Source organism: Ceratosolen solmsi, unplaced genomic scaffold (assembly GCF_000503995.2).
Source record: "Ceratosolen solmsi marchali unplaced genomic scaffold, CerSol_1.0 scaffold2, whole genome shotgun sequence".
Lineage (NCBI taxonomy): Eukaryota > Metazoa > Arthropoda > Insecta > Hymenoptera > Agaonidae > Ceratosolen > Ceratosolen solmsi.
Window position 1 is genome coordinate 2,818,632 of NW_011948422.1, and position 21,369 is coordinate 2,840,000.

The 21,369-nt window shown below is 28.3% G+C and overlaps 1 protein-coding gene across 5 annotated transcripts in view; it reads left to right on the top strand.

Annotated features, from left to right (window-relative positions):
* Vha100-2 (V-type ATPase subunit a family protein Vha100-2) overlaps positions 1-21,369 on the top strand; it is a 51,352-nt gene that overhangs the window by 28,062 nt on the left and 1,921 nt on the right. For 2 of the 5 annotated variants that reach the window (XM_011499058.1, XM_011499060.1), the window contains exons 2-13: positions 10,796-10,949; positions 13,132-13,311; positions 14,652-14,780; positions 14,858-14,973; positions 16,267-16,393; positions 16,922-17,098; positions 17,380-17,592; positions 17,757-17,970; positions 18,429-18,855; positions 19,300-19,427; positions 19,695-19,921; positions 20,106-20,497. In XM_011499058.1, the coding sequence (XP_011497360.1) occupies positions 10,833-10,949; positions 13,132-13,311; positions 14,652-14,780; positions 14,858-14,973; positions 16,267-16,393; positions 16,922-17,098; positions 17,380-17,592; positions 17,757-17,970; positions 18,429-18,855; positions 19,300-19,427; positions 19,695-19,921; positions 20,106-20,497 (2,447 nt within the window). In that variant the 5' untranslated portion in view covers positions 10,796-10,832. Of the gene's footprint in view, positions 1-3,765; positions 4,309-10,792; positions 10,950-13,131; positions 13,312-14,651; positions 14,781-14,857; positions 14,974-16,266; positions 16,394-16,921; positions 17,099-17,379; positions 17,593-17,756; positions 17,971-18,428; positions 18,856-19,299; positions 19,428-19,694; positions 19,922-20,105; positions 20,498-21,369 lie in introns of those variants that run through there. The other 3 variants (XM_011499059.1, XM_011499057.1, XM_011499061.1) reach the window with 3 other exon arrangements.

Genomic DNA, 21,369 nt, shown 5'->3' on the forward strand with positions numbered 1-21,369 from the left:
AATTATGATTAATGCGATAAATCAGTTGTAATATTGTTTTATTAGTGAAATTATAAATATAGACACGAAATTATGAAAATAAGTACTTATTCACTTTAAATAAATATAGTATATGAAAATAGTTGTAATTTGAATTGAAATGATAATAATATATATTTCAATTGATAATGAAAAATATTTTCCAAATAAATATACAAAAAATTCAACAATATATTTTATTCATAAAACTCATAAATATTTAAATACTAATTGATTGCAATTAATACTGCAATCAATGATAGTATAAATCGTTGGCATTGATAGAAAGAAATTTCCATCCTAAATATTCACTATACATTAAGTAATAACATTAATTGGAAATTCAGCTAGAAATTTTTTATGTTGAAATTTTTTAAAAATTATTATCCCAATATCTAATCGATAAGAGAGTAACTATTTCTTTGATTAATACAAAATAACTATTTGAAATGAATTTTCATTAAATTTGTTTCGTGCCATTATTATCACATTATTCTCTGTTTGATTTAGTTTGAATTTTTCATCATGGTCATTCGTATATAATTAATTTACCTCGTCACATTATTTATGTTTACGGTAATTTCGTACATTTAAACACTTAAATGCAGTAGAATTCGTTTCTTCAACGCTAAACGTGTGCGTATTCTTTAATTTTACATTGTTTTGAAGATATAAATTATAGATATAAATTTTCAATAAGCTCTTAATGATTTGTTCAATTGCTTTTCTATTTAAAATTATTGTCCTCATTTCCATTTTTGCTAAAACATATATCTCAATACTCTTTCTTATATGCAGATCTATGTAATTCAAATAGATTTTCTTCATTAAAGACTAAAATAACTTCAAATAATGTAATTTTTATATAAAAAAGCGAAGATGGAGAAAATCAGTGAATTTGCTATTTTTATCAGCATCATTTTGTAAAGAAGGTTACATCAAAGAATGTTAAAAGGTTAACGCTACAAATAACAGTCAATGATAGTTCATTATGACGAAATAAGCGATAATACGAAATAAATTATTGTAATTTGAAAAAAAATTATTTACCTGTATTGTAACTATGATTACTTTATTTCTTAACAATTTTATGTATTGAAAATGGCAATTTTTTAATCACTCAAGTTTTATATATAGAAGTACCATCTAGGTATTGATTATAAATTTTATCTTCTATTTTTAGATTATGTATATTTGTAACGCTTGTAATTTAAAATATTTAAAAATAAGAATATTATGAAATCAAATAGGTGTCTGTAAAAAGATTGATATACATAGGAGGGAATGAGACACTGAATTGTTCATACCTTCATTTAGTATATAAAATGCTGGTACCTAGACAGATTTAGAAACAAGTCCAGTAGGACAAATCGAATATTTCAATCCACATAAAATAGCAATCAATTATTTACATTCAAATTAATTATCGTAAATTCCAATTGAAGATGTGATACTGTAAGATTTATTAAAGTTTCCGCATTCGATCTGTTTCATAGAAGAAATTGGCCAACAATTTCTTATTCTTTATAAATTAATTAATTAATATTTTACACATAGTTAGTAAAATATTCTATTGTAAATGTGTATGTATTCTTGATATTAGCGCTAAGGCGAACAAATATCTGAAATAGAATGTACACGAATCAATAAGCAGAGGAAACATACTGGAAATATTGCGTTATCACGTATAAAAGGGTAAAGGTGGATTTCCTTACATTATCGGATTATTTGATATATAGGTAGTGAAAACTCTTAAAATACCATGTTACAACGACTTAAATATTATTATGGTTAAGTTATAAAAAATTAATTACATCTATATAAATATGATACGAAAATTATTTGATAAATGTAACGAATTCTGCTTCAAGCCATACGTATATAATTTAATATAATAATATATAGTTATTTTCAGTTATTATGAATGTATAGTGTCTAAATGGGAAAATACTGGAAAAAGTGAAATGTTGTGTTAAATCTTAACTGGAGGAAAAAGTACTTGACCATTCAAGAAGTTCTTTTCAATACAATTTGTAGGAGTAATGTAGAGCGTTAGAAGCCACGGATTGTTCTAAATAAAATTCATATATAATTTCGCGAAATCTTTATTTACTAGGAATGAAAACATGGTCGATCATTAAAAAAAATAATATGGCCAAATAATATTTGATCCGAATGAGGAAGCGGGGAGAAAGTCTTGAGTGGCTATACGTGATCGAGATGAACTTGCGTATTAACTTCTCGAAACTTGAATGTAAAGGGACCGAAGGACTGGTCAGATATAAAAATGAAAGTCCTTCAATTTTATAGTACTCTTTCCATTTGTCTTTCTTCACTTGCGACAAATATATATCAAACTAGATTGGTTCGATATAAAAGTGACTGAAGATTAAATCAAATCTAATAATAAAATGAAACTTCTACACAATAAAACAAAAATAACATAAATAAAGATTTATGTAAACAAATAAATAAGTATAATAATGTGGGGTAATATAATTTATGTGCTAATAAGGCTGACGGAATTACGAAGACCATCGCAGTATGTAATCAGCAGTTTCTATAAACCGTTGAATTGCGTAAATATTCAAATATGAAGGAAATACAATGAACAAAGTTTTTCTAGTTCAAATTTACCTATTGTATGTGCTTAATGTGAACTGATTACGTCATTTAATCAGAATGTAACATCAAGGTAATATAATTTACAATAGCATGTTGAATTTTTCATGCAGAACTACAATTACTAGTACAACTCAAACAACATGTAAGAAAAATTACAAGTCCAAAATTAATTATCATTTTTATCAAAGCAATATTAAGCATAATGTACATGAAAAAAAAATTTAACGGTTAAATACGATTAATGTTTTTAATGTCAACTAATGTATATAAACAAATGTGAAACAAAATTATTTTTTAATCTTTTTTTTTTTAATAGGAAAATAGCTTGATATTTTCAAGTATCAAAAAAAAAAAAAAAAAAAAAAATAGTGAAATAATAACAAACCTTAATAATATATTTCTTTTTAGCTACGTACAATTATTTAAATAACAATTGATGTTGAAAAGCCATTTATAAATACAAAAAATTAATAACTAATATATATATATATATATATATATAATTTGACTTTTAACTCTCAATATTATTGTGTTATACGAAAATGTGTTTATCTGAAAAAATTTATTACATAGTATTATAAGAATAAGTAGTTTATAACTTACAATTACGCCAACGATTCTTTAAGATTCGAAGCTTTTTTAAAATAAAAGATTAAAAATCTTGTTTTATTGTATTAATAATTCGCATGCAGCTGCTCAATTTAAAATTACATTGTTGTTATCATTATTCTTTTATAATCTATAATTGATGTAAAATTTACTCTGTTTGTAAAACAAAAGTTAATATATAATAATAAAAATACTCATTCGTTTAATTAAAAAGTATAGACATTGCAAAGTTAAGATGCAGAATCAATATTGATTTATGCATTTCATTAGACATATTTAAACTGTAATATAATTTGTATCGTCAATAAGTATTATTTATGTATTAACGTTTTATCAGATTCTCAATTACATTAATGTGACTGTATTTGGTTAAATTACTAATAACACAATTGTATTCGTTTGGAATGATATAGAAAGAAATTGTAGAAAGTGGAGATAAATTTTATAATGGATAATTCATCGAGTTTTCAATAACTCAAAGCTCTAAATATTTCATGAAGTTTTTCATCCAATGCCACCATATAGAATGCCGATAACGTAATCGTCCATTTTAGCGTTTCATCTTTATGTATCTTCGTTAAAATAGCGAGCGGGCCACTTATGATGTACGTAACGATGCTAACAACGTCGAGCCATCGAAATCCGGAAGCGCATTATTCCCGCGTTTTAAGGATTTATAATTTCAAACGGAATACGCACGCGAGACAATCGGACAGAGCCGCGAACACATAATCGAAGCTCGTACGCCGAGCGAAAATGTGTCTTCCCGGCAAACGAAAGGAATAATGAGCGATAAAACTCACATGCTTGCGCAAGAGAGGGGCATCTCTTATCTCCGGCAAGAGCAGGACAGCAAACGAGCTAATAACGCCTCGTTCCTTACTAGAGAGCCGATCTTCCTCTATTCCCTAAGCCGAGCAGGTGTGCGGTCAAACGTCGTTTCGTTCGCGCGTTCAGTTGGAATTTCTAGCTTGAGCCGTTAGGCACCGGGACAAGAGTAACGCGAGCTTTTACCTCAGCTTCCCGACGATACTTACCCAACCCTTCATCTTATAAGTAAGTTGCGCTGCTTTCTTATTTGTGCTTTACGTACGAGCGCGTGATCATCTAGTAGATATAGTGTGTGAGCGAGCGAGCGCGCGCGCGCTTCATTGGGCGTGTACGAACACATCCGAGCAGCTATTACGCAATAGAGAAAAAAGAGATAGAAACGAGGAGTAGAATGTTGTTTCTGCATTTTTCTTGCATCGAGTAGTTGTTTAAAGTGCATTGGCTACGTGGTGCGCAGTGACTATGAGTTACCTTTGCTTAATACAAATCTAATGCACAATTGTTAAAGACCGATTTTATTGTTTTTTCTGTTTTATCTTTTTCATTTTTAACTCGTATGTAAATTTGTTTTTTCTTACTTTACTTGGAATACAAATGTTATGTATTTAAAAGCACATAGTTCTTCAATACGGAAATCTTTTTTCAAAACGCTTTCCTTTCTGTTTCTTTTTATCTTTTCTTTTTTCTATTCATTATTAATTTAAATTGTAATGTACTTTGTATGCAAATTAATACTTAAAATTTCATTTAATAAAAAGTAAATTAGTAATATCTTTGTTAGTAATGAATAAACGTTCAATAATAAAGTTGTACGAAAAATCTGAAATAAAGTTCGTTTCGTCAAATAATTTTGTATCTTAGGTTTGTTCAAAACGGTTTTAGTAAAAGTGATACGATATTGCAGATAAAATATATCAGCTCCTTATCAATAAGTATTCACCTTGTATCAGTGACATCATTTTTATTCAAATTGCAGCGAATTATCAAATAATGTTGTTTTTTTTTTTTTTTTTTTTTTTATACACGTATACGATATTTATGAATGATCTGCCATTTATTAATTTGCTAATAATTTATTAATATGATTCATTTGTCATCGGAATATTTGAAGAGAATTGATCGAGATTTGCAATAGATTCATTATAAATATTTCATTACATATACGTTACATTTGAGTTTTACGAACTTCACCGCTTAGTTCTTTTGTAATAATACAAGACTGTCAATAAGTCAGTGCATTCTTCAAGTAATTATTATTGAAAAATTAATAATATTCCAATACATTTGAACCATATGGAAATTACATCAATTAAATGGAATATTATATTTCTATTATAGATATTAAATTAAGGATATTAAGGAAAATTAAGAATATCTTTCTTTCTTTAAATCTAGTGTAACAATATACTTGCACAGTAATTTTTAATCGTTTAAAGTTCTCACATTTTTGGTTTCCCATTAGCAAATTGTACATCATTTTATATGACCGTTACAGACACATTATACTTTCTTTCATAACATTTAAGATTTAAAATTTATGCCTGCCTGGATAAATTGTATATATATATATATATACAATATATATATATATATATATATATATATATATATATGTGTGTTATAAATATGTTTGTATTATTGTTTTTATTGCTCGAAAAGTTTTTTTAGCTATATTAATAAAAGCTATATGTAAAATTTTTTAAATGATCTCTTCTTCTTATTTTATGGAATGACAAAAATTTCGATGAATCTTCATAATTTATTTCAGACTCATTAGTGCGTAAATAATTTCAGGAAAGCAATGTGAAAGTTTGTCAATACATTGCCAGCATCACGTAGACATGCACATTTATGGCTATTAAAGAGTTTAAAATAAATTGAACTTGAAAAGATGAAAATCGTGGGATAAAACAGTATGAATTTTTAAAAAATACAATTAAACATTATTGCAGTTTTTTATGGCATAGTCACGAAATGCAATAAAATAATTGGTGACTGGGTACAACATTCAACCATTAATTAAAAAAAATCACGAAATTTTTATCATCCTATGATTATTAATAAGAACAAAATTCTATTACAATATGCATTTTAATCAGTCACCAGATAATGATTGTTTATTAAAGAGATATCTATGTCAACACATGTGCCATAAAATCGTTAAAATTATGGATTTATTTTAACGAATTTACGAGTAAAATAGTATTTGACATTAATTATGTACAAAGATAATGCTGTAATAAATTATGGTGTTATCAATATTAATGTATGTTTCATAAATAATGCAGTATAATGTATTATATAATTACTTTATTATATAACTATTATATATTATATATACTATTATTACATTATTTATAATATTGCATAATGAACGATAAGGCATGAAATAATTAAGTTGGAAATTAAGAAAATTATTTTAAATGTGCCTTTAATAAATCTATAAATTAAAATTTTCAATCAACTCTTTAGAATTACCTACTAAAATGATTTAATGCACGTGATGAATAAATTGTTTTTTCGCTCTTTGTTTAGCAGGTAATAGAGATTTTTTCGGATCGCTTGATTAAAATAGTATTAATTATAGAATAAAGCGGTATGTGATGAAATAGGAAACTAGATGTTTTCAGAAACAATCATGGACCACTCTTTATAAAATATTCAGTATTGAACTTATTTTTCTACTCGTATCAAGAGTCAATTTATGAAAATGTATCACCCGAAGGGTTTATGGTTCTATTTAGCTTCACACGATATTCTTAATACAGTTACCAACTTGAAAATAGTAAGATCTTGAATATAACGTGCAAACTCTACTGCATTGATTATTTTCAGTCGTATCCGTTCAAGTGATCGATTTTTTTTATTTACTAAATATTCTAGGAACTTCGAACTTTATTTAAGTAACATTTTACAACCTTTGAAGTAAAAGTAACTGCTAGAAATATTATAATATCGTCCTAATTGGAAATTGCAATTGAAATTTTATACATTGAAAAGATTTATACGTGGACAGTATTATTGAAGCTTGAATCGTATTCTTTGCCTTTTTTATATTAATTTATAGTAAATAAAATTTTTTCGCATAATACGTACAATAAAAACATAAATATCAAGAATGTACATAAGTAATAATATTAAAATTTATAGATTTTTATTTATAATTCATTATATTCATCGATATAATTGCTTATTTCGGAGAAAATTTTACTTCATTATGCACAGTACGTAAGAGCCTTGATCAAAACCTTAGGAACTATAATATAATATCCTTGAACATCATCGATTTATAACTAGAAATCAATAATATCATTAAAGAGATTAACGAATATATGGAATTTTATATAATGTTAATTTTTTAACATACATATTACAACTTTGTCTAAAATTTAATTATCAAATTATGTATTTAATATTATTAATTTTGTCATTTGGATAGTAAAATTTATATGAACTAAACATTGCCAACTATTATCCATAAAAACAATAAGAATTGAAAGTATTATCTTCGATAATAGTATCATTGAACAAAGGACATTATGAAATACGTTTTATAAAAAATATTTATTTGAAATTATATAAAGGTTGAATTCTTGTAATTTTCGTTAATTAAACTTGTGTGTGTACATATATATATATATATATATATATATATATATATTACAAAACTTTAAAGCATAATTTTCAAATTAACTAAATTATACATTATATTTAACATTCTGAATATACAAGTAATAATTACAAAAATATTATTATAAACATTTCTTACATAATTTATTAATATACAAATATTTTAAACGTGCGTATTTTAAGAATGCATCAATTATTTTTCTACTGCATTATATATAAAAAATTCTTTCAAATTTGATGTATTTCCTTTCGCTACAAGCTTATATATATCTTTCAATTAACTTCTTTATGAGCGTTAATGTAAATGTTGAGCTCATGTTCTTATCTACGTAGATCAGACACAAGATAAGACAAGACATGTTCAGGCAAAAATTTATATAATATTCTGTACTTTAGTGAAAAGTTTTTAAATTTTAAATGTGAATTTTTATTTCTGTTAGTTATCATATAATTGAGAGCAATAATTATGAACAGTTGTAAAATAAATTTTGTCGATTACCAATTTCTATTATATGATCAATATGCAGTTTAAAAACTTCGAGAATGAATGTGCATTTAAATTATTTAGTCCCTCTTTTATTTTTTATGAAAGATTTTAGCATAAAGGAAATAATTATCATATCTAAATATAAATCATAAGGATTCATAATAAATTGAAAATGAAATTGTAAGAAGAAGCACATTTGCAATTTCGATAATTATAAATAAAAACATGTATTAAATATATTTGTAATTATATTAACGTACAATATTACGTGTTAATATATTTCCAATAATACTGTACAATTGTTTTTTTTAAATTTTTAATTACAATATTTCTCCACTCACTAAATATAATCCATTGAATTTAAATCCATGTTTTTACTACTGAAATTCGTAACTTTAATTACTGTTGCCAGTTTACGTAATATAAACAATAATATTGTTCCTATATAAGTGAATATATTTTATGTTATTTTAGAGAAACTTAGAAATACTAGGAAATTCAATAATTCGCATCGTTAAATGTTATTGGTATGTGAAAATTTATTACACATTACATGGAAATGATAATTATTATTAGTATTTATTATTACCTTTAGTTATTCAATTATACATATTTTATAGATTAAAAATACAGTTGACATTAAAATTAATGCAATACTTATGAAGCACATTAAGAAGTTTTTTTCTTTATATGCATATGCAATAATCTTTAATTTCAATACAATAAATATATTTAAAATTCTTTTTCAAACATTTTTTTGAAGTAATATATCAAATTTTAACTATAGAACTATTCATGTTGTAATTTCTTTACAAAATTGTTATATATATGCATAATGAAATTATAAATATACTTTATTCACTATTAATAATAGAAGTTATATAATCATCCATAAGAATGTTTATTTAATTTAATAATTTAATATTTTAATAGTACTTTAAATTCAAAGACAATTATATATGAATAAAATTATACCTTTCCAAAAATATATTTCAATTTGTAAAAATAAATTTACATAATTTTTAGTACGTGTATGGTGAATTATTTTAGAACATTAATTGATAAAATAATAATTTCTGACGAACACCTTTTCATTTTATATGCTGTTACAACGAATTTATTGTAAACAATGACCATTTTAAAAATCCATACTAAAGATATGTATAATAAAATTAAATTTTATTTTTCTTTGTATATGAATAAGAATCTGAAATAATCTAAACTAATTTTTTTAAACAATATGCTAATATTTTATTATGTTATTCATTAAGTTATTCATTATGTTCAGTATGTTTCATTAATTATACGAAAATAAAAATGTATTGGAATAATTATATTGATTATAATTATGAATTTATAATAAAAAAAATATTAAATCTCAAATCTCTAATTAGAAATTGATTTGTTTAAATAGTACATCTTTACAGATATTATATATATATATATATATATATATATATATATATATAATTTCATTTTTATATGTTTATATTTTTTATTGAACATAATAAGTCATTCAATAACACAATATTTATGTAATTTTTTTACACATTGATACATTTATTAAATATTACATATTGTAATAGCATAATAAAATTGATATATCATGCATAATAGTTGGAAATAAATATAAAATAATAGTTATATAATTATAAGATAAGAAATTATAGCTATCAATTTCCTATATTTATTATTTATGAGAATAATGAAACTTGATATAAAAAAAAAAAAGATCGTGTTTAGATATTAAATTAGCTATAAAATTTATAAGTATATTAAAGTGAAATATTAACTTGATTTTCTGTAATCGTAATTAAAATAATAGTTAAATTACAGTATTTGGAATGAAATTTAAACGATAAAGTTGAATATAGAATATTAAATATATCGCGTATTTAAAATAACAGTTTTGAAATTTTTACTTCAAATTATGTCTGTCAAAATAATCAAGTCCTAAGAATTTCAACATTTACAGATAAAATACAATGAAATATCTGGCATAGTAAAAGTAATAATAATAATTTCAATGTGCCTATTGACAATATGTTTATGTAAAAGCAATGCCTAAAGAAATTCGATAGTAACGATTTTTATTATTTGCTGATTTTTATAACGACTAATTCGAAGGAGAAGTGACGAGCTTTGATATATGTATTATTAAAAATAATGTCTCTATTGTGATTTAAATATTTACAATAATGTTGAATACATGTACATAAGATGAATGATATACTTATTAATAAAATTGATAGCGTAATAAGTCAATTGTCTCAATTAGCAAGAACAACTAAATAAATAAAAAAATTAATTAAGTTATAAAATTCTGTTATAATGGCGAACCATCGTGTTTTGCGCATAAGACATGACGTATTTTTAGCCATTGTATAACAAATTTCTTATTCGCGAATCGCACGTATATGTAGCATATATTTTTGCGCCGTAAAAAATCAATCTAAAAACTTAATTATCCAGAACGAAATTTTGTATTATTATGCTTGCGAATGCTCCAGGGAGATCGAATATACGGAACGAGCAACCCTTAATAAATGTTAAAAATATCACTAATCCAAGTCTGCCCCTCTTCTGTTTCAGCAGTAGCTCAAAGGGATCCTGATATCATCATCCTTTTAAGATGGGAGCTTTGTTCAGGAGCGAGGAGATGGCCCTGTGCCAGCTTTTCATTCAGCCGGAGGCTGCTTATCTCTCAGTATCGGAACTCGGCGAGACTGGCACCGTTCAATTTCGCGACGTAAGTACTTATAATTGCGTAGTTGATAAGTTTTCTCTCAAAATGATTGCCACGCCTCCGCAACCCGCTACTCTCCTCGACGAAATACATTGTTTCTCCATTCGGCGTGCTTTACGTTATTAACGATTGAACATGTTAAGTCGAAAAGCTGAATACTCGAGCGATTCCAATGATTAATAGAGACTCGACGATGTAATGATTCGAGGATTACCCGTAAACTACCACTAATCAATAGTCTAATTAGCACTAGTAATTTATCACTTGTTGCAAAAATATAAGTCACTTAGATCGAATAATAGAAGTGTATATCAATTTAAAATTTGTATTTTAAGAATTTTCAATCAAATTCTATCTTAAAAATTGAGTAATTGATTCCTTTAATGATTTCGTAAGAGATAAATAATACTCCTTTTTTATTATTCAACGAGTATCTGTATTTCGTATTAAACTATTGAAAATTATTTTTTTATTCTTATTTTATTATTATTTTTTAACATTTTATTATTATTATTTATTATTGTTATTCTTTATTATTATTATTAATACATTATTAACTTATCGTATTCATTAAACAATAACATATCCTATTTTAACATCAATTATTGCAGTTATTATTATTTTTATTAAATGCCTATTAGACTTATTACGAGGAGATAGTTTTACCAAAAAATAACCTTAATAATACTAAATATAGCATACATTTTATGTATTCTTTAAAAATATTTATGATTAATTATGATTTTATATTTTTATATTACAATAGTTATGAATTAAGAATATTAAAAAGATCCATAAATAATAGTCAACTTGTATGTTATTTGAAGTATTAACTTTATTAATTTTTTAAAAATAATAATAAGCTAAGAGACGAGAAGAAATATTTGCAAAAGTAAAAACATTATTTTCTTAAAAATTTTCAATACTTGGTGTGAAATTCTTTCACTATTCATTTATATTTTGTTACACCTAATTCGTGTCTGTCATCAATAATTTTTTTATCATTTTTCGTTCAACATAATTTTAATTTTGTTTTTTTACTTTTTACATTAGTAATGATTCAACGCATTTTGGTGATCTTTAAGTTTATAATTCTCTGTAATTTAAAAATCGTTACAATGCTTTTATGAATTAATATCAACGTATTCGTCTTTAACCTTCGTATAAACATTACACCATTGCATAAAGAGAATAATAATATTACTGAAAACCATGTTACTAGAATATAACGAACGATAAACATTTTTCAGTAATATTTTCAAGATTTTAAAAATATCTAAAACAACTTATCCATTTTATTAATGTAGCATTTAAATGTTTTTATATGGTTATTTATTGTTTTAACATTTACTCTTAAATTTACTTTATTGAGTTTGCTTTGTTCCGTTTCTTGGAGCCACTTTTATATTAAAACTTTGATCATTTAAATAAGATTGTTGATTTTATTATTGAATCTGAAGGGAAACCAATGACTTAATGTAAGAATTTTCAATAAAAAAAAATTCGATTACATTTATTACGTTATGTACAAATTGCATTTATAAATATACATATGAGAATATACATATGAGAATTAGATAGACATTTATTATATTTAGATTTAGCATAGGTCAAATGTAATTTATATATTACGATTTGATTTATTTATATATTCTATATTCATTTCCTCTCGCGTTCGAATAATCATTATGTGCAAAAAGATCTTATTTATCGTAACACATTTATTTTCAATAATATCGACGTTCTGGTCTTTTGATATAAATCATGAAATTATTTTAAATATGATACTCACATAGATTTGTAAAACAACAAAACACTCCTTATATCAGATATTTACTCTTTTTAATTAAACGCTTCAGTATTTTCTTTCATTTTTTTTTTATTCTTTTTTTTTTTTTTATTCTTTATTTATATCTTATAGTTTGGTGCTGGAATCCTACGCTGATAATATTAAATAGTCATTGTAATTAACCGTTAATTTTATAAAATATTTTCAACTTGGCCGTATCGCATCTAATGAAGAATTCGTAACGGTGCTTTGAAAGTTCGATCGCGAGATGAGATTATATAAATTGATAAGCGAATCTCGCTTAAGCTCATTGTTTTCGAGCATGGATGCGTCCACTGTGAGAATTATTACAATTACCATTGCCCATAATAACTTACAATTTATCGATATTTCTAGCTGAACGGCGACGTAAACTATTTCCAACGTAAATTCGTGAATGAAGTACGGCGATGTGATGAGATGGAGCGAAAACTGCGCTACATTGAAGCGGAGGTGAAGAAAGATGGGGTGCCCATTGAGGACAATCTTACAGAGTTGCCGCGTGCACCCAATCCACGAGAGATCATTGACCTCGAGGTACTCGAATCATCAAATTACTCCATCCATAATAACTTGGTTTCCTTTAATTTAGTATTTTCCCCCTATAAACATTGGGATATAACCCAATAACAAAGGAATATTTTTTTTATGATCATAGATATGTGTTTGTAAAATTCCATTTTAAATTGTGCGCATGCAGCAACATGTTTTGCCATTAAAAAAGCAATATGATTGATTAACTAAACTTGTAACTATTTTTTGCACCTCCATTTCATTTCGTTGCGAATCAAAATTTCAATGTCGTAAAAATTAAATTTTTTTTTTTTCTAAAATGCAGCGATATACGAAGTAACATGACTCTTTTATATAGTAATAAAAGCATGGCATATGCTATTGGTAACCTGTATTAGTTAATTTTCTTGTTATTTAAAATAATTCTTGTGCCACAATAGTACTGCTTTCAGCATTAGAAGGTTAGAGTAATTCGGCATGTCTGAATTGTTACTTAATAATCAGTCTTGTTTGAATTTACATTTTCTTACTAGTACTATAAAATGTTTAAGACATTAATATGTATTATGGTATAGTCATTGATCGTCGTACTTTCAAATATCGAGTATTATTGCATCGCGAATGATATATTGGCATAAATTAAAATAAAAGTCACATATCGGATTCTGAAACTTACAATGGCTAAATATAATATTACATAATACAATATTTTTCATGATTCGAGTAGATTAGAAGCTTTATATTCTCAATTAAAAACTGTGCGATTAAAAAAAGTTTGATATGAAAAAATAAGCAATAATAATAATAATAATAATAATAATAATAATAATAGTTAGAGATTTAACGCGAAAATGTATTCTTACTTAAGTGTAATTACGAATGTTTTCGCTTTGAAATTAGCATTTACTTTAGAAAATTCTGATATTATCAATAATAAATTGGAACTTAAAAATAGAAAAAAGTCAAGCTCACTAATCAACTTCTGTGAAATACAAATAGCGTTTTATGAATGCCATCGATAGCTATTCAAAGAAATTATTAAGTTAATTTGAATTTTAACATAAAAGTCATATTAAATTCATATTAAACGTCGAGTGACATAAAATTATTACCTTCAATTTGAAGCGTCCAATTAATTAAGGCAGAATTAACAAGTAAAAGTACGTAAATTTGTAAATTATATGAACTAAGGTCGATAAAGTTGAAGGACACAATCAGCGAGTACAATCTAAACAAATTAAAGAGCTTTCTCAAAAAGTAATAATAACGTTCGATGCTCCTTTAATGACAAAAGCTCCATCCCTCAAATTGCAAAAAATATGAAATTTGTTTAAGCGGGTCATTCGTTTAAAACATTGTTCCAGGCTCGAATAGAGAAAACGGAGAACGACATACTCGAATTGAGCCAGAATGCCGTGAACTTGAAAAGCAACTACCTCGAGCTCATGGAGCTGCGTCACGTGCTGGAGAAGACCCAGGTCTTTTTTACGGAGGTAGCTAATTGTAGTTCGGCAGCTTTTTATTTAGTGTCAATCCCCTTCGTGTAATCGGTGCTCACGTTTTGTCGAAGAATCAAGGTTCGCTTCTTCTTCTGTACCAACAGGAAGAGGCTAACGACTCCATTACTCGTGCCCTTATCAATGAGGAGACCCAGATCCAGAACGCTACCGGACGCGGCCGCCTCGAGTAAGTTATGAGATGCATATCCTCCTCCGCAACTCACATCGTTCTCTCTGTTCACTCACAAGGACTCGGCCACTCAGCGAGCTCGGAGAGATAACGGAAGGTTAGATGGGTGAACTGATAAATTGGACGTGAACGCTCGTTCGAAGCCAGTGAATGATGCTTGAAGAGGGAGGTAGGAGGAATAGGGTTGAAGTAGAAAATGAAATTATGAAATTTTTATTATTTACTTTTTCCTACCAAAAAAGAAAAAAAGAAAAAAAAAGGAAAATCGTGCCACTCGTATTTATTATCACGTATATCGGGTATATTTTCTATTTAATGTTGTTAAAGAGAGAAAAATAAATGCCTTTGAATTGTAAGCAAGTAACTTTACAGCAATGGCTTTCAATAAAATATCATATTTTACTAAATTAACTATAACATTATATTTTTTTTTTTTATTTGAAATTATCGTAATGTTTACGTACTTAGCTATGTTGCACTATTATTTGAAACAGTTAACGTTAAATTTTTCGCTAAATTTACAATTAATATCTTAAAGCTCGTTAATAATGATTTACGCAATTCAAGATCAATATTCCTTTCCTTGTGAATGAAATGACACGAGCATACGCGAATCCAATGATAAATAATAATAATGATAATAATAATAATAATAATAATAATAATAATAATAATAATAATAATAATAATAATCATGGGAATTTAGGAGGGTATATGTGTGGAATACGAATATTTGCGTGAAATTTCAAATGATTTCAAAACTTCAAAAAGCCTTCAATACGAGATTGGGTGATTACAATGCTTAAGATTAGTCGGATTATTTGCTGAATTGTAAAACTATTATGATCAGAAGGAAAAATCAAGTAAATAGAGAATTGAGTATTAATCGATACGAGTCGAGTCGAAACTAAATGCTCGATCCTGCATCGCGCTATGGCATTTCAATGCTAAATCCACAACTTGGAAACGTGGACACGCACTTGGATGCCAGAGGATCGGAGGAATTAATTTCACCTTATCTCGTTTATTATTTCATTCATAATGGCGAGATTTGCGCAATAATGCGGGAAGCGAGTGAAGCGAAGGGCGCGATATCTCTCCGAGCTTCGTGGTCAAAGGAGGGTAGGCAGAGGGAAGGGGGCAAGACGGAATCAGCGGGCACCTGCTGGATAGGGGATAGCGATATCGAGATGGCGGAAGACGAGAGGTCGAGAGGGAAGACTTCGCGGCGTCGTCGATCTCACTGAAGAAGCATTAAACATTTCCCTGTGTCATGCTTTTCTATTTTAGATTCGTAGCGGGTGTGATAAACCGCGAGCGGATGCCGGCTTTCGAGCGAATGCTTTGGAGAATATCCCGAGGCAATGTCTTTCTGCGTCAGGCGAGTCTGGAAAAGCCCCTGGAGGATCCCAGCACGGTATGTATGCGTGTAGGAATTGGTGCGCGCGATGGATGTTCGTGTATGGGGCTCGAGCGTGTACAGAGCCTTTGACTAGACTCGCTATCGCGATTGTTTTGGATTAATTGGCTATCCAATGAGAGTCACCATGTGGAGTGTCCAGGAGAAAATTCTTCGTTCATTAAATAGTCCTCGAACGCATATTTTAGAATTTACGAGCCATTGACTATTTTACTATCTAGGAGCAAATATCGCATAGCTCACGTCATATAAAGATACGTTGTTATTAGGGTCTGATGGGTATTGGTGTTGGCGTGGGCGCGCGCGTGCGTATGTGCGTGCGCGCGCGTGCGTGTGTTTGGGTGGGTGAGTGGGTGTGTTGCGTTTGAGGAGGGAGAAGAATCCAAAGCAAATTGGCCAACACAGCTGATGGTGTGTAAGCTGTGTAAGCTTTATGAAATTACGAGTGAAAAATATTTTATACTTTTTCAGAGCCCTTCCGCATTTCTTTGATCTTTTCAACCATAAATGATTGTTGATTCACAGGGCAACGAAATTTACAAAACCGCTTTTGTAGCCTTTTTTCAAGGCGAGCAACTGAAAAGCCGCATTAAAAAGGTCTGCAGCGGTTTTCACGCATCCCTTTATCCCTGCCCAAGTAGCCATGGAGAGCGAATGGATATGGTTAAAGGAGTTCGTACACGGCTAGAAGATTTAAATTTAGTAAGCGACATTTTTAATGTAATTATGATTATTGGCTTCGCTCGAACATTAGAAGCATTGATTATTTCTGTTGTTATACCGATGACTTTGCGCTTCATATGATTGATCTAAGAGTAGTATGTTGACAAAGATTTTCATATTTTTTTTTTTTTTTTTTTTATGTTTAAGCATTCATTCATTACACGATAAAACTAAAGGACTTTAACGATTTCTGTTCTTTTTTTTTTTTTTTATGCGAGGCAGACAATTAAATTGTAATGTACTAGTATGCGTTATTTTAGGTATTGAATCAAACGCACGATCATCGTCAACGCGTTCTTCACAATGTTGCCAAAGAATTGCCAAACTGGACAATTATGGTGCGTAAGATGAAGGCGATTTATCATACAATGAATCTTTTTAACATGGACGTATCGAAGAAGTGTCTTATTGGAGAGTGTTGGGTGCCAATGGCCGATCTAACCATTGTGCAAAATTGTTTGAGCGAAGGATCGGTATGCACTATATTGATAAATATTTCGTTCTATTGTCGCTTAGTAAAACGTCAGAGTTGAAGCGTTGAAGCGTTATTATGTAGCCAACGTGTATAATACACATAAAATGCACGTAAATTGCCGTATATAACGGGGGATATTATTTATGAAAATAATATTTTTAGCGGCTCTGTGGCAATTCCATTCCTTCGTTTCTCAACGTAATTCATACGGATGAGGATCCGCCTACATTTAACAGAACAAATCGATTTACACGAGGTTTTCAAAATTTAATAGATGCTTATGGTGTCGCATCTTATCGCGAAGCAAATCCCGCACTTTACACCATCGTCACATTTCCATTTCTCTTCAGTATAATGTTCGGTGATGCTGGCCACGGCAAGTATAAAAAAAACACACACACACACACACATATATATATGTATATATATATATATATATATATATATATATATATATATATATATGTATATATATTTGAGAAACAAGAAAATTTCTTATGCATTTATGCTGTTTATATTTTTGATGGTTAACGATATTCATTTTTCTCATGATTTTGGCACTACAATGGAGAGGTAATTCTTATCGAGCTATCATTATCTTCTAATAGAAAAAAAAAAAAGAAACTATATATTTAAAGTTTATTTATTTTTCATTATCTATAAATAAGTATTAAGTTTAAGCTGCTATATCAGTCAGTCGTATATTGTTAATATTAAATTTGTAATTAATAAAGTAGTTGGGGAATTAATAATCATTATTTTATTGAATGAAAAAATTTTATTTATTATTATTTATTTTTATAATTTAATGGTCTGTAAATTTTATTCTTACAGGACTCATAATGTTTTTATTCGGAGCTTATATGGTTGGCTGGGAAAAGAAATTATTGGCCAAAAGATCGACCAACGAAATTTGGAATATATTTTTCGGTGGTCGGTACATCATCCTTCTTATGGGCTTGTTCTCTATATACACAGGTATCATCTATAACGATGTGTTCTCTAAATCCGTTAATGTATTCCGATCCAATTGGTACGTCAACGATAATTACACCCTCGATATCATTCAAAAATCCAAGATGATAACGCTAGATCCAAAGGATTCTTACGTACAATATCCCTATCCCGTTGGCATGGATCCAGTGTGGATGTTGGCAGAGAACAAGATTATATTTTTAAATTCATATAAGATGAAACTTTCGATAATATTTGGCGTTGTTCACATGATTTTTGGCGTTTGCATGAGCGTCGTCAATATTGTGTAAGTGTGCGACTAACTGTATTTTCATAGGTATTCAGAGTCGAGTACAACAATCGTTTACATTAAAAATATTACGACAATATTTATATTACTTAATCCACCAATAACGTATAATTTAATGTCAATTAGCAATTAGTAGAAGAATTTTATTAAAAAAATTCAATATTCAGACAATGCAAATTGAAAATCTTTATATCTTTATAATTTTTTTAAATTTATTTACTTTTTTTTTTTTTTTTTTTTTTTTTTTTTTTTTAATAAATTGCTCTTATCATTACTATTACTATTAATATTACTATTATTCATAATATTATTCAATAATTATTATAAGTTTAATTTATTTTTTTTTTTTTTTTTTCCACATTTTTTTCTTTCTTCTATTATTCTTGACCTCGCTTTAATAACAAGGAATTAACCAATTTTTGTATTCTTATCCGATACCAGGCATTTCAAGAAATACGCCAGTTTCTTCCTAGAGTTCCTACCACAACTTATATTCTTGCTACTACTTTTTGCATACTTGGTGTCTCTTATGTTTATCAAGTGGGTTATATATAGTGCATCGAATAAAGGTAAGAATTTTACTATTCTTCGTCTTTCTACTTCATTTCACTCCTCGTTTATCTTCATCGTGCTTCCTTATCTCTACAATAAATAATTACTATTCACTAGCGCAAATTCTTGATTATTTACTAAATTGTCGTTTATTAATATAAATCGCCGTACCATTTAATGCTGCTTCATAATTTTGCGCGCATAAACCACTTAACTCACCTCTTGCGAGCATTATTCTGTGAATTATGTGAAATTTTAATAAACATTTTGTACTTTCATTAAAGGGAGATATTCGGAAAGCTGCGCCCCATCAATTCTAATAACATTTATCAATATGATGCTCTTTGGGAGCTCCAAGGTTCCACCCGGCTGTGATGAATTTATGTTTACCGGGCAAGCTGTGCTTCAGAAAGTTTGCGTTTTCTCCGCTCTCGCCTGCATACCATTATTACTTTTTGGAAAGCCACTTTTCGTATTGTGCACGAAAAAGAACGCCAAGGGTAAAGTTTATGTGAGTTGGCCATTATGATTATTCATTGTTATCTAATTGTTGTAATGTATGTTCTCGATTAATGTCACATTAAATCTTAATACCAGACATTTATAAGGATAAAATATCTTTTGCTGTAACTACGGCTTCATTATATAGTAAGTGATTATTTTTACTGAAAAATAAAAATATTCTCTCGCTGCAGACGAATGGCTCAGCCTCCCATCAAGACATCGAGCTTCAAACGAGCAATGGTTCGGCAAGCCCGAGCAACGCTACTGCCACCGTTCACGAGGATCATGACTCCTTCGGCGAGATAATGATTCATCAGGCGATCCACACGATCGAGTATATTCTCTCGACGATATCGCACACGGCCTCGTATCTAAGATTGTGGGCCTTGTCGCTCGCGCATGCTCAGCTTTCCGAGGTATTATGGAACATGGTGCTCCACTTTGGCCTGGGAGCCGAGGGAGACGACTGGACCAAATCCCTGTTCCTTTTCGTGGCATTTGGAGCCTGGGCATTTTTCACCCTAGCGATTCTAGTTATGATGGAGGGTCTGTCTGCCTTCCTTCACACGCTGCGTCTTCATTGGTAAGGGCTACTTTTAACCTAACAAGTTATCCAAGTCAATTAATCATGGAAAAATGTACTTATGAATCGTCGATAGTTATTTATAATTATTACTCAGATTCTAGTGTTATCAGTATGATAGTAAATGCACAAAGTATAATGATGTATGCTGGAAAAAGTATCGGATAATCTAATTTTATTAAAAGTTTTAACTTGCATCAGCTTCCTCAACCTTATTAGTAATATTCATAATTTATAATTTTCCCTACTCTATCCATATTGACTATGCGTGTAATATTCGCACGTCTGCTCTAAATTATTGCAAAAATATAGTCATTATGTAGAAACGAAATCTCACCCGTTTCATTGATCGTGTCACTTCAATCTGCAATACTAATGGCAAACTGTAATTGCTAGATTATTGATAATATCTGTGTAAAATGTCGAGTTCACTCAACACATCTACCTCCATGTTTCGATATAGTTTCAGCAAAGTTGTATGTTAAGGCTGCTTTACTATCTTGGACTTGAATATTTTGCCTGTGAATGGGCTCATGGACTCGTTCAAATTCATTCATTACAACCTTCTATTCAAATATGGAAATCAATCTCCGCGATTTTCTTAAAGAGTCTATATAGCTCTATCGGCCCGCCATTAAATTCGTCATTCTCGCTTATTTGCGTACATTTTTTTATAAACAACTCTTCTAAACTTTTTAAAATAGTATTCTGAAAAAAAATTACAATCAAATATAATAGGAGAAATTAACAAAACAAAAAAAAAAAACAAAAAAAAAAAAAAATAAACAAGTGTCTGTTTATTATTTTATCTACTTTCATTATATATAATAATATTATTTGCAACTTAAAAGGTTTAATATCGTGTAAACCTT